We start from the raw sequence: 15,724 nt of genomic DNA, 5'->3' as shown, positions 1-15,724 counted from the left end.
AGAGGGACCTTCTGGTGCAGTGCTGGTTTTGGCTGTTTTGGAACCAATTCATGGGATGTTAACCAATTATGATGGCGCCGTGGAGCATCGTACAGGACACACTTCTCATCACATGTTAACACCCAGTCCAGAAATGGCTCCTTCCTGAGACGAGGCAGCAAAAAAACACAGGTGTGTACTTGCGTTGCCTTCCGGCCCGGAGCCAAATCATGTGGGGCCCATCGACCCAATTTGTCGTGCTTCCCAAGTTGATGGAAGTGCTGCCGAATAGTTTCTCCACTCACACTGAAGTGTAGTCTCGGTTCCTCACATGTCTAGACACTGTTCACCTCAATTGCTGCCTGAAAATCTTTATTTTGTACATGTATTGGTCTTCCAGCATGTGGTGCGTCTTCGATTGTTTTGTTACCGTCCTTACACTTGTTAAACCACCGCTGCAGTGGCGTCTGACCCCAGTTTGAACTCGTACAGCATACAAGCCCTTATGACACTGTGTGGAGGTCCCATGTTCACTCTGTGCTTAACGCAAGTTCACTGTGTAACTGAACTGCCACAACCAGCTCTTATGTTGGATATACCCCACCAACAACTGACCTTCGCCTTATCTCCATGCGCATTCAGCTGACGGCGTGAGGGCTAATGAAACACAGACCTCCACAAAAAAACGACAAAACTTCCTTGGTTACCTTTATACGTAGATAATAAATCAATATATTCATTCAAAATTACAACTAATTTACGGTTGATCTTATCTATTACTGCAGAGAATAGACTCAGAGTTTATTGATATACGGAAAGGGAAATTAAAAATCCTTTTTGAATGAGAAAATGTATACGGATATTCTTGAGATACTTTAAAAAAATTGAGGGAACGTACTTTAGATATCCATAGAAAGCTTTAAAAAGTTTTTAAGAATTCGTTATGAAAAGTGGATTTGTATTTCTTTTGGCCAAAGCTTTCAGATAGTTTGAATAAAGTTGCAAAGAAATATGGATTACAGACGAATTATAAATACTAGGTTAATATGGAAAAGCACATTACAGGTCCCATAAAGAAAGAAAGAAAGAAATGTTAAAAATAGTATACTTGCGGGAGTATATGAAGTTGTATGTCAGTTTGAAAGTCGTACGTTGATATGTTAAAAAAAAGTGATACTATCCAATTCTATCCCAGTTTGATTTTTTAAAATTATTCTTGAAAGATATTTTAGTAATTTACTGTATATGGTATTATTTTTCTCCTTTCACAATATAGATTAGGGGTGCTATTCAACGAGAACAGAAGAGATTATCCGTATCATCGCAACAAAAGGAGTCTGAAGAAAATGATAAGGAAAATCATTTATTGGAAGAGCAGGTAAATGATACGGATTGGTGTACAGTTATTGAAAATCAGCGATAATGTAAAGTTATTGAAAATCAGCGCTCTAATTGAATTCTTGAAATTAGAATAATAATACGTAACTTTACATTATCGAATTTCCTAAATTGATTTTTCGTGATAATTATAAAGTGTTCACTGTTTTTCAGTTTTCACCAGGTCAATTTTATAAAAAGAAAGAAGTGTCGTTCCACTTAATTGATTGCAGAAAACCGTTTCTTGCTATCTGTTGCCGTTTAACCATCAAGTAGTTCTTGAGAATTTTTTGGCTCCCTTCATACGGACAGAATAAACATATAAATTAGTTTTGGCATTCCAAACTCCCTTAAATATGCTTATTTATACCTTGAGGTGTGAAACCAGTTTCGATTCCAGGTGTAGTTCGGATTCACGTGAAATAGATTGCGTTTCATATAATTTGGGTACTGCAAATAAATGTTGAATTTCAGGCAACCTATCAATATTCAGTATACCATACCCATTTGTAAGAAATAGGTGATGTCTCTCTTATTGTATAGAGTGGACAGTCTGCACTTAGTCATATCAACGAACATCTAGCGACTAGGGCTGCGATATCTAGATTTCGATATCCGTAAAATATTGAAGTTTGATATCGAAAAATCGGAAAATATGGAATATCGAATACCGAAATTGTTTATAAAAAACAACGAAATATTGAATATGAAAATGTCAAGAAATATCGAACTATCAAATATTAAATATTGGATACTAAATTATTGAAAAAATACCAAAATATCGAAAAATATATAGATTTCGATGTATCGATCAGTAATATTTTTTATTTTGATATTTCAAGATGTCGATTAATAAATCGATATATTGAAACCGCAAATCGTTCTAGCGACAAGTAATTTCATCATGTCTCGTTGAATCACTTCTGTACGGAAGTCAAAAGGAAAATGTTTGCGCTGTTAGATAGGTGGTCATAATTCAGTAATTGGTCGGTATAGAAGGAAAATCTGCGTGATACTTTTTTCAACTTAACATTTATGAAGACAATTTGGAGCAAACATGGTTTGGATTGATAGCTTTATTTAACAATATGAACAATAGAATGGAGCAAACAAAATGAACCTACAGGTGCAATATGTAACGATCATTTCTTTCTTCGTTCTACATTGAATCGGAAATATTTTTCATTCAATTTCGGATAAGCAAGTTGATGCACTGTCAGGTAAAAATTTTTGTTTTATAGTTTGCCCAAACTTATCTATTTTTAATCCTTTTCGTAATACTGTGCTGAGAGAGAGAGCGAGAGAGGTTACAGCTTAAATGACAGTAAATGTTAAATTTATTCTTTAGAGCAGTGGTTCCCAACCGGTGTGTCACACAGTGCCATAGGGTGTGTCACGATATTCTAGAGTTTTAAGATCATGAAGCATTTAATAATCAGTTACAATCAGTCTTGAGACAGACTGTATCACTTAACGCCTTCAGCGGTAGCAATAAGTACTATTTCATAGGATATAGTCACTTATCCTTTATCACAGTGCTTTAGAAAATATCGAGGAAGAAATTTCGGTAACACCATACCACCAGCCTAAAATAAATGAAGTCTATTAGGTAAATAAAATGTTAGAAATCTTGGTTAGATTTCAGTTAAAGTGAATTTAAAGGCACCCAAAACACTAATAGATGGTAGCACGTTTTCTCTATTGTTTCAATATAGTTTATTAGGGAGTGACAGTATTTGCAACAGTTCAGTCTTCAAAACTTTGCCCAATAATAAATTGAATCAATAATCAAAGAATTGTCCATGAATGATTTTTTTTCATTTTTTTAACTTTAATATTTAATTTCTTTCGCTGAGAATGTTTCATTAGTAGGAGCATGGTTCTAAAGAGTAAAATTGAATGCTCTCAATAATGAATGTTATAAGAAATTGAATCGACAGGTGTAAGAAAGGAATGAAGATAAAAATGGCGAAATTAATTCTGTAACCTACATTATTTCCAAGCTTCGCTGTACACGAAAGTGGTATAATTAGAGGCACAGGTTTTTGCAATGCGCGATAAAATTAAGTAATTTTCAGTTTCTTGACGTTTTATAATATTCTGTTTGCATTTTCATTGGTTTCCGTTGCGCGATAAAACGCGAAATTGGCAGTTTTGCACGAAATTTCTAACTACGAGAAATTTTAAAAATACGTTTTTGCGTATTTTTCCGCTGACGGAATGGTAGAACGTGGCATGAACGATGTAGTTTGGGTGATTCGGACACGGCTATAGAGAATATGTTACGCGTTAGCCATCACCATCGCAGCTGGATAGGGAGTTCCGAAGTGATGATTGTTTGAAGTTTGTTGTAAATGCATTTACATATATACGAGTTCCAACAAGCAATGCCAATTGCGAGAGATTTTTGCTTGCCAAGTATGGACTGGTGATAAGTGACAAACGTATTACAGTGGAGGAAAATGTGAAAACATGTAACATGCTTATGTTTAATGCTTAAATGTAACTTGTGCCTATGTGTTTTCAGAAGACGACAAAGCTTTCCTACTCATAGTAAGTTTAGTTACTGATTTTCCTTCAATTTGGTTTAAAAAATATATAATTTTCTATTAGTGAAATTTACAATGTCAATATTCAGTGTATTTTGTTTTTAGGTAATAATTGGTTTATTTCTGTAGTGATCTATGAATAAAAGGAACAATTGTAGAAATGTCAGGGAAGGTCTGTTCCACAAGAGCTACAAAATGCGAAACTTTATTTGGAAAATGTGATAAAACGCGAAATATGAAAAACGAAACGCGAAATTTTCAAATTCTTAGTGCGAAAAACTCGTGCCCCTAGGTATAGTGTATATTTGTCAAATTCTAATACAAACATTTGTTAGTTATTGAAGGAAAACCATACCACTTGTACAGTTTTTTTCTTCGATTTCTCAATATTTTGGTTTTTGGACTTACTCTCTTTTTAAACTAACGATTTAATTAAAATTTGCACGAATTATCCTCTGAATATATCTTCAATTTATCTTGGAATAAAGTTTAAAAAATGATCTCTGGGATTTGATTTAATTATTTGGAATATTATTCCTCCTTACAAAATACATTGGGAAGGTAGGAGAATCGTGTTTCCATCTATTGTCGGTACTCTAACCTATACACTCACCTTAATTACTTTGACTAGCATTGTGATAGTCTTGCAATCTATGATAAATGTAATTTTATTTTTAGTATCCTTACTAGAGCCTTTTTATTTCAAGTGTGGCCTCGGAAAATGTGAAACATACTTCGGACCCATCCCCGCAAGCCTCTTACGAAGGAAACCTCCCCTTTGCTTTGGGGAAAGAAGTGAATGACCGCGGCTGTGTTGCCAATTTGAATTCAATCGTTTGGTTTTGACGAATGAAGATCGTAGGTTACTTAGAATGGCTAACATGACAGTGCACAGCGAAGTCCGAAATGAATCATTGTGGCAACGCTTCTGCATCCAGCTATTAATAGATCTCGGCCAGAACAATTTGTCCCTTCTCTTTCGAGGGTGGTGCCAGAAAACACACAGCGACAGCAGGGGCACACATAGGTAATGTTCCCATGAATTACTTAAATAGCTGACTGTGAGATTATGGGTTTAATTTCGCAGTGGCGTTAAATAAATTTCACCCAGAAGAATTGGGAATTAATTTAAATAAAACCGAGCTGTTGCACGTAAGAATATAAAAGTTATAAGTGAATGCTTTTTTTTTATATTTAAAATATACACAGAGTCTATACAGATGATACCCGGAGTTTTTGCACTCATCGTATAGTCCACATGAGAAACATTGCATTATGAAACTAATGCGTGGCATCTAGTAGATTTTGATGTGTGCCCATTATAGATTTGTATTTACATGTCAATACTTCTTTTTTTTAGGATGGAGCTGAAGACTGGGAGTCAATGGATGAATCAGGCTTTCAAAAGGATCTTAGCTCAAGCTCTTTGGATCTATCGCGAAGCTTTGTTGCTCAGCAGAGTAAATTATTTGCTAAATATCAAACTCCCGATTCACAAACTAAAACTCGTCTTTTGCCGCTGACGGCCACCTTGTCTTCTGGATTGAATGCTAGTGTTCGCAATAAAGGTTATTATGAAAATTCCAAACTTTGGTCAACAGGGAAGAAACAGGTAATTACATCTTCCTTTATAACGGTCACTTTGATTTTATCCTATATGCTTTTATTTATCGCGCATCGATTTTATACTAAAGCAGGAAAAACTTTTTAAGTATTGGAATGAAATCCTGTCAAAAAGGTAATAAGTACTTGGCTTGAGCAATTGTGCAATTTGTTATTCATTGATCAGTGCACAAGAACACTGCTAATTTAAGGGGGATACAAGAAGTAAACTAAAATAAGCTAGGAAATGTGTACTCACCTATGTATATGTCGCTTGTAGCATACCACATTGCTCTTTAGACAGATGTGTTGAAAAATAATCATTCCAAATACATATTCAACACCACAAACTCTATGGACATTTATACGTGATAGCAAACACTTGCTAGTCAGAGTACATTTATATTTGTCGGAAAAAAACAACCTTTTTTCTGAAATCATTGCTGATAATTTTTTCAGCATCGAGATTGCCGTAACTGTTGTCAGTTGTAAATGCAAACATTTCTGTAACTCGGTATAAACACTATTCGATAATCGAATTGTAGAGGACGTTTTATACATTAGAACAGTTTCATTGTGATGCGAAATAATAAAAAGTGCAAAGTTTGTTAAGGGCTGTGGTGCCTCACTGATAGCCTTCACCTCTGATGCTTGGAATAATTGGTTCGATCCCAATTCCCGTCAAGTGAACTTTGTGGTAGGCAAACGCGTATGCGTGAATTTTGTCGGTGTTCTTCCGTTTCTTCCTACTTTTTTTTATTAATTCCCAGGCTCGGTGCAAAATTGTGGGACGTTAAAGAAACAAACAAAAATAAATAAATAAATAAAATAAAATAAAATAAAATAGAGGAAGAATCTATTTTTTTAAATAGGTAAAATGAAGCCGTATTTTTGACTAACCTCACCTCCATGCAATGAGGATTTGTGGAAACCTTAATGAACATCTACACCATATTTGTCTCAGAATCGAATAATTTCTACTAAAGTTATCGTGGAATATTGTTTTGAACTGGATGGAGGGAGAGATAAGTTCACTCTCGTTCTCGGTTGATTTTAAATCCATGTAATGGTGATGAGGATTTAGATGTTTAAGCGTTCAGCATCTAAGGCCATTTGCCCATCAGTTTAAGGGATGACGTCGTCGGCGAGCACGCTATCGGGAAAAGGGTAGGATTGGGAAAGGAAGGAAGTGGCCTGGGACCTATGTTAGATACCACTCCGGCATTTGCGTGGTGTGAATGAAGAAAACCCAGGAAAACCTCATTCATGGTGGCTGGCCTGAAAAAGCGTTTACACTTTTTCGACCGAGTGCCCCCAACGGGAATCGAACCCGGGATCGCTCGCACCGAAGGCGAGAGCGTTAGTGACTACGCTACGCGGAGCCACAGTAATGGTGATGAGTATGAACTTCAAAAAAAAATATGTACTATTTATGTCAAAATCTATTTTTCTTTATGGAAGTTATCGTGAATTATTTATTTTACATCGAGCAGGGGAGAACCATTTTACGGTACGAGTGATAAAGCCACCACTCGTTGCTGACTAATTGTAATCCTAGATAGTGAGAACTCGGGGGAAAAACCTTGAAGAGAATACATGTAATAATCTGTCAAAATATCTAATAATTGTAACACTTGTCATCTTGGACTTATTAACCCACTTATTAAAAATTAGGGTAGTGGGTTAATTCACCATTTTATTTTTCACTGATTTTAACTCAATACACACGGAAACATTACTAAACCTCAAATAAAATATACTCCATATTGTATCAAAATGAAATTTTTTGTTTAACGAAATTATTGTGAAACGTATCTTTAAATTGTGGTGAGGAGGAAAGGAGTTAATTTATCCTTTCTTTCTGTATACATTTTAACTTGCTGTAGGGATCACCGGAATACTCTAAGGAAGCTATACATTGTTCTGTCAAAATCGAATATTTATGCATATATATATATATATATATATATATATATATATATATATATAGAGAGAGAGAGAGAGAGAGAGAGAGAGAAAACTTGCAACATGGGTGGATTTGACTTCTTCTACCCCTTGATCTTAATGGATTCCTTATTCCGGAGGACTGATAAAAGACGTCTCGAAATAATTGCATTAAATTCGGATAAGTTTTACGAGAATTACCGTGGTGCAGACATGAAAATAAATGCTGGTTGAGTTGATTAGCTGAAAGAGGTTTTTTTAAACGTACTTCTTTTTCCGTGCGAAAACATTGCAACAAAGATAGGTGTATACAATATTTTAGTTATCTATAGTGATGTGAAAACAATAGATTTTAATTTTCTATAACAGTTTCAAGTACGAAACGTTTCATCTTACTGGTAACAGTCAATAGGTTATAGTTTAAACTGGTCACCATTTGTAAATGGTTAGCGTCCTTGCATTTAGTGTGGAGCACTCAGGTTCGATTTCTCCTGGAAATCCTGTTTCAGATCCAGTGTTAAGCTGTAGGTGTAAGTCTCATGTTTTTGAAAAGAAGCAGGCATACAGTGGGGCCAGAAAATGATTACACACTTTATAACATGTCATCTATGTAGTACATTTCGAGATCTGAGGAAATGACGCTAGCATCTTGGACGATGATTGCTGTACTTATGGCGTTAATTAAAATAAAATTGTAGTGCTGGATAGATGAAGTCACTTGAGATCCAAATATCAGTGTAAAAGTTAAAACAATACCGCAAACAAGATTGTCGTCCTAGCAATGCGAAAACTCCTTGAGTGATATTAAAAACCTGAGAATATTATTGAATTACGACGCCAATGGAGTCTTCGTGTGTGCTAATGCGCCAACAACGTTCTTCCGAATAGTCGCTCATATTCGCGATAAATTCGAAAGTAATGGTGCAGTGTCTGAATGGGCAGTCTGACAGATCTGGTACTGTAACAATTTTATTTTCAGTGCTGTGGTGTTGGAATATTTCACAAGCTTTCCACGATAATCAACAAAATGTTGTGCACATGAAACAGCAGTGAGTAGAAGCAAGCGTACAACGAATTTTGAAAAGAACAAAATTGTGAGTTTCTGTTTCACAGTTTGTACACATATTGAATGAAGACATCCAGGTAGACGAGTGCAATGTTGCAAATGGTTAAACATGATAAAACATCATTTTGGAATATGCTATTTGCGGACAATATCGTGCTGATGAGTGAGACCCACCCACCCTAATGTATAAGCAGTGGGTGGACAAAATGGAGAGAAGCGGCAGGAGTATTGTGGGACCACAAGGTATGAGTACACCTTAATTGAAAAGTTTACAGAACAGTAGTGAGACCTACCGTATTATACGGAGCACAGTAATGGACGATGAAAATGAGAGAGGAACATGAGTGCTGTGAAGATAAAAATGCTATGGGAATGCGTGGAGTGACGTGCAAAGACAAAATTAAGAGTGAAATTATTCGAGGAACAGTAAAGGTGATACTACTAGTACTGGCATGAAAGTAGCCTTAGATGGGCATGAGAGAAGAGACTTTCGGGATACGTGGCTCACGAAGTTGATGTTATAGAACTGAATGGAAAACGATCGCAAGGCCAACCAAAGAAAAAGTGGAGAGATTGCAGGAAGAACGGTATGGCGCATTGTGATGTCACAGTAGATATGACAAGACAGATGGAGGCCAGCGATCTGAAAAGCTGACTTCAGCTGGCTGGCAGAAAGGTTTAGAAGGTTTTTAAATAAAACTAGCTGAACCTGCGCTCTTTACACAGCGCATCATTCACATATGAGCATGAATCTCCTTGTCATTCCTCACATTTGTTCCTTTATAGAAACAAATGAAAGACGTCTTGATAAAAATTTGCAAGGAATATCATAAAGAGGAGATTTTTTCAACATCTCGCATCGTTTGCAAGATTTGAGCCTACTTCCGGTTGCAGTTTCTAATTCTTGTATGATCAGTGTTTTCTTTCTTCTTACATGCAGTATGTAATAAACAAATACGTTACACAATGTCAGTGATGATATGGTGTTCATTGGGTAAAACACTCGAAACAACAGATTCATCATAGACTGGAGAAATGGTCATCCTTCGTTTTTCATTATGTGACCATGAAACAAACGACGGAGATATACTAACCCCGTATACAAATGTGTGGTGTTGGAATATATAAATCGTAGGATATGATGCTTTTTAAAATTTCAGTACTTCCAGTATACCCTTAAAAATGTGATAAAGAAATAACAGCCTTTTTAAAATATTCAATTAGAACTGAACAATCTACATAAAATTCGCAATCGATCAGTGAAAACGGGATCTTTCTAGAGTTTTTGGTTTCCAAGATATCATTGTCGAAATAATTGGCCACAAACATATAAACTTTTCTTGACCACAAACATATAAACCTTGCATTTTAATATATAGATTGTGTGATCAGATGAGGCACAGCTTAAGTTAAACGGAATATTGAACCTTTATAATTACTTGCATTGGACTTCACAATATTTACTTGTTCATGTGTGGCAGTCGGTCAGTTTAGCTGGGCACAATGACTGGTGCGGATTATTATCAAGAAGACTAAATTGACTTTTTGCTACTGAACAGCCATATTTACAGAACTACACATTGTACCTTTCATTTGTATAGTGTTCGGGTGTGATCAATTTTACTTCAACAAGATGGCACCTCTTTGCAGTACTAGAAGGCATGTATGATTACCTCAATCGAATTTATCAGGTAGATGAATGGGGCAGAGGTTTGGTTTAGCTTCTCTCACGTTCTCATGATTTAACACATCTATCGACTTACATTTGTATGGACGCTTAAGGAGGTAGTTGATCGTAAGAAACCAGCTACACTGGTGTCACTTTGGGGAAAAATTAAAATTGCCTACACTGCAATTCTAATTGCAGTTTTGGTTAACGCTGCCCAGATAATAATACGCAGTAATCAGAAGTGCCTGGGGGCTGACAGTTACCACTTTGAACACATTTTCTTTATGTATCTTTCGTATTTTAATAAGTTTTTTTTTTTTTCTATCTTGAAGTATTATTTTTGGCACCCCTACTATTGTACTTAGTACCTTATTAGCTCCTACAGTATAATTTGGAGGTCTTGTATTTGAGTGTGCATATTTATGCTTTCAGTTTCTGTGTTACATGTTAAGCATTTGATCTTTGAATTTAGTGTTCAAGTAAAAAGAAAAATTATTTGTCTTTCGAATTTTCTTTACACTTAAGAAGATATAAAGGAAGTAATGAAACTTAAATTTTCCATGGATTTTCAATAGTATTCAGAATGTATAATGCTTTGAGGTAGAATTAATAATAATAATAATAATAATAATAATAATAATAATAATAATAATAATAATAATAATAATAATAATAATAATAATAATAATAATAAAAGATATTCTCGTAAGTATGCTATGTTGAGCTAATATTATATCAATCTTCTACAGCAGATCTTACCAAGTTCAAGCACTCCATTATCCAAGAAGACTAACATTGTATCAGGAATTCAGTCGTTTTTGGCAAAACCAATAGTCAGACAACAGTCTCAAGAAGAAATCAACGCAAGAAAGGAAGCAGAACTAAAGAAGAAACAAGAGAAGTTTGAAGAAACTAAAAGAAGAAGAGATGAATTTTTACAAATGCAGAGAGAAGAAAAGAAGAAGTAAGAATCTTAACGAAAACTATTGTTATACTACATAAAATTTGAGTGGTATCAAATTTAATTATAGCCTTTAACAAGCAACTTTGATTTGAATAGACAATAGTTTTCTCGTAATAGTGAACACACAAGCTGTTTCATGTCTATTTCCTTCTACCATCAGCTATCTACTGTGTTTTGCTGTGTATTGGTTGAAACTTCCTAGTACTTAAGGATTCACTACGCTTGCTCTTTTTTGCTCACATTCTCAGATTTGATTGTGTTGAGAGTAATTTGGAGTCCATTTTATTCAGAAATTCCGTTGTGAATAGGACTTCAATAACATCAATGGCGTCTTGTTTCATGACGAAAGATTATGGGATACGTTTCTTGCATTTGCAATACTCTTGTTGAAGTAGACTAAAACGAACTTCAAAGCGTAATATAAAAATAGATTTTTAGGGGAAGTTGGTAACAATCCTGACCGAGTTTGCTTTTTAAAGGATGAAATCTAATGACATGCTTTTCTTTTTGCGATGATAAACCTTCACTTTAAGTCAATTAGTAAATTTATTATATAGTGATATATCAGATATTTCTGATTAAAAAATAATTAAGTCAGTTTTCCATATAATAATTTGTCTGATTGAAAAGCCTAATTAATTAGTTAGATATTAAAGAATGAAGAATGTCTTCAGTAATCTAGAACTGATCAAAATAATTAATGTGTCTTAAGTATCAAATTAGGTATCAATAAAGAGACCATGATACGCATTAGATTTCTCAAAATGTTTGTAGGTGGATAACTAGGAAGTAGTATGACCTGTTAGAATTATATTTTGGCTTCTAGTGCAAGGGCTCCACTACTTACAGTAGATTGTATGAAGGATGCTAAATCTTTAGATTTTACGTTACTAATATGAAATTTATTATTAGTAATGGCGGCTCGTCAGGGAAGTCATATCTGTAAAAATTAAACTTTTATCGCTACGAACAAAGGGAAGAAAACTTATCTAATCACTTTCTATAAAAGTAGTAGTCTGACTGATCAACCTCCAGGCCAAACTGGGGCGAGGCCGTAGGCTGATCCTATGCGGGAGTCTTGGGGCGAAATGCCCAGCTAGCCGAAGGCTAGTATATAAATAAAAATAATAAAATAATCTACGTACTTTACGTAAAGTACGTCAATTATTTTATTTTTATGTATACATAAGTGCGTATTATACAAAACGAAAAACTTAAACATGCGAGATATTGTCTAATATGCCTTCTAATAGAAGAACTAGTGCATTGATAATTTTTTCCTTAGGTTGTAGCGATAAAAGTTTAATTTTTTTTATCGATGTGACTTCTTTCAAGAGCCACCACTGACTATAGTGGTTTCAGTACTGTCAACTATCCCTGCTGTATTGGTTAAATATGTCCTAACTGCTCGAACCTGCCTTCGGAGTAGACAGCCATATACATTAACTACTAAAAATTATTTTGACCATAATGTGTAATGTAGAGACTCATTGGTAGCGTTGAATTTGGCTTTCAGGATCACAAATTTGTCTCTATTAGCCCACAACAGTTTTTCCCACCTAATCTAACAGAAACAAGGAAGATCGCTGTGAACTAGTGAAAGGGTCGTTGTGGAATCAATACCGCATCTCACCACACACACTCCGTTTCGCTCACATCTACGAGGGGGAGTCCGAAAATGTTTCCGGAAATAGATGAAAGCCACTGGGTGTGAGATCAGGACTGTATAGCGAATGGGCAAGGCACTTCCATCTAAGATTGTAATATAGTTTTGCGTTGCCGTCGCTGAGTGTGGTCTCGTATTGTTCCATGTGGTTCGAGGTTAGTTGTCGAGGCACCCATCGTGCTGACACTTTGCGGTAGCCAAGCTTGTCGTGGATTATCTTGTGAGCTCACGCATGTCCGATTCCGAGTTCCTCCTCTACTTCATCGATGGTGATACGCCGGTTCGTTATAATCATGACATTCACCATCCTGACCTTTTCGTCTATAGTGACTATGCACGTCCTTTCAGGTCTCGGTGTGTCCAGCACTTGCTGCCGCCCCTCACTGAATTGGCGACACCATCTCCGCATCATTTGCTTCGACATCACATCAGGTCCATTGACTTCCACGAGGTGGTTATGAATTTTTGCTCCCGATACACCACGTTCCCATTCATAGCGGAGAACCGCTCGCACTTTTTCCTTTGACCACAACGTCAAAACGCGCCTTCTCTCCATAGCCACCGGTCTAGACTGAGACTCGTCTCCGCTTTGGGCGAGCGCTGCGACGGCGCCATCTGCAGGATCGCGGGCGAACTTGTGTCTGAGTGTGTTGCGCATGCAACCGCTGTCTTGTTCCCCCATTGTTGTTCGCTTTCCTGGGGAAAACGAGAGGAGAAACTTATTTTCGAACTCCCGCTCGTATTTATCCTTTCCATTTTTAATGATTATCCTTTTATTTTGTCTTCCATTTTGGTCATTATTCTCTGTAATTATTGCTTTTTTTTGGAGGGGGGAAGGGTAATTCTTCATTAATTTATATATTATTTTCAGGTCTATTTCTCGAAATTTCCTTCACATTTTTTTAATAATAATAATAATAATAATAATTATTATTATTATTATTATTATTATTTGTTCCTTCAGCCGTCCAATCAGTTTTATCTTCCATCAATAAACTTTCTCTACCTTCAACTTCGGTACAGCCATGTGATCATACTTAGTGCCGCCTACTTAGACATTGTACAGCTTGTTTTCTGTTCTTTCTTTTTCTTCGTCTCATTCTTATCTGATTACACATTTAGCGAAAATACGTACAGGACGTTTTTTAGTATGTACGATTGTTAATATTACTGGTAAGTAATTCACTGTTATAATACAAGGGTTACTCAAGTGAAACATAGACAGGTGTCTTGAAACTTACATTGTGTATATTGGACAACATAAACTACCACAGCTACGGGATACTGATGGCAATTGAGGAGAGCCTGCAAGTAACGCACCTTCACCTTTCGTGCAATTGTCTTAATGCTGAACGATTTTTTCTGTTAACTCCGCAAAGAGCGCTAATTGCTGGTAGAATTACTATTCAACACCACAAATTGCGTAATCTTAGTTGAAACCCTTATTCTTCTGAGCCTTTTCAATAGGCTAAAGACGTAATAGTCCCACGGGAAAGATTTGAGTTGTTAGACGGGTGATCTCTAAGAGCTCAGCGAAAACGGTGCAGTGTATATTATTGTGTTGTCAGCATGTGGACTTGCGTTCTCGTGAAACATAAGCACCTTCTTGACAGTTTCCCGGTCGCTTATTTTTGATGGCCTTTCAATTTTGTAAGATGTCACATTAACGTTAAGAGTTGAGTAGCACCGAGTAGGACTGTCACAGCAAAGGCCCATTGACATCACAAAGCTGTCACGATCTAGCCAGCCAAAGCAGTATTCCAAATAATGGCACCAAATTTCATTAGTAGCCACGATTTGTCCAAGGTACTTTGCTCTTCCACATAATATTGGCTGAGAATTTTTGAGGTATATACCCATCCGTATGGCCTTCTGTATGTCGACGAGGTCCTGGATTATCCATTTTTCGATACCCCAACTCGTGAATATGATGTGGATGGATCCGATGCTAAGGTTGAGACAGTTCACGGTTATATGGCGATTATCCTTCACTATCATGTCCACAGTGGCAATGTTTTCCTGATTGATTGCAGGCATCTGCCCAAGTCGTGGGAGATCCGTCGTGGCATACCCGTACATCTCTTGCCCTGACAAATGATTTTACTTGTCGACGCACTTTCGATTTGTTTCAATCACGCCAAGTTATTTTTGCTTGAAGATGTCCATGACAAACCAATGTTGGTTCAACGTGCTGTTCTATTCAATGGACGCATGGCTCAAATTTTAACTGCATTCTGTGCTATTAGTACAAGCACCAAGCCATGTAGCGCTGTGCTATTTGAAGCTGCCCTTTCAACTACTTGATATATATATATATATATATATATATATATATATATATATATAGATAGATAGATAGATAAATAGATAATATGATGAATAAGATGAATCACCTGTTTAGCGTAATTTTAGAATTCAATGTTCGTATTTAATCTTAATTTCAGGAAGTGGGAGATGAAAATGAAGAAGGTGCAAAATATAAAAGCTGCACAGCAAAAAGAAAGGGAAGAAGCCCGCTTGAAGTTACAGATGGAAGAAGAGAAGATAAAACTTAAAAGAATACAAGAGATGAAACTCGCTCAAGAGAAACAGCAGAGAGAGGAAGCAAAACAGAAGCAGTTGGAAGCTGCAAAGAAAAAGGAAGAAGCTCAGAAATTAATGAAGATGAGAGAACAGGTACATATGCTAATGCATTTTGTGAGAAAGAATTTTTTTCGTATATTTATCAACATTTTTTTTCCAGATCTAATTAAGCTATTTTACGTGGGAATCACAACAAATAAGAGATGAAGAGAAGTTTTCGGAAATATAAAATGGAATAAAAGTCAAGTCTGATAAAATGGAATGAAGGTCCACCTTTTCGGGTTTTCGGTCGATGGATTAGAACCTGCGACGTGTGATTTTAATA

The 15,724-nt window shown here is 36.0% G+C and overlaps 1 protein-coding gene across 3 annotated transcripts in view; it reads left to right on the top strand.

Annotated features, from left to right (window-relative positions):
- The window catches only part of LOC145680979 (uncharacterized), a 94,063-nt gene that overhangs the window by 58,692 nt on the left and 19,647 nt on the right, over positions 1-15,724 (top strand). For 2 of the 3 annotated variants that reach the window (XM_081752220.1, XM_081752221.1), the window contains exons 7-10: positions 1,256-1,357; positions 5,266-5,517; positions 10,936-11,150; positions 15,261-15,492. In XM_081752220.1, the coding sequence (XP_081608346.1) occupies positions 1,256-1,357; positions 5,266-5,517; positions 10,936-11,150; positions 15,261-15,492 (801 nt within the window). The remainder of the gene's footprint in view (positions 1-1,255; positions 1,358-5,265; positions 5,518-10,935; positions 11,151-15,260; positions 15,493-15,724) is intronic. The other variant, XM_081752222.1, reaches the window with a different exon arrangement.

The sequence above is a fragment of the Thermobia domestica genome, chromosome 3 (assembly GCF_964235325.1).
Source record: "Thermobia domestica chromosome 3, izTheDome1.hap1.1, whole genome shotgun sequence".
Lineage (NCBI taxonomy): Eukaryota > Metazoa > Arthropoda > Insecta > Zygentoma > Lepismatidae > Thermobia > Thermobia domestica.
The sequence above is the reverse complement of the archived record's forward strand: the minus strand, read 5'-3'. Positions and strand labels throughout refer to the sequence as shown.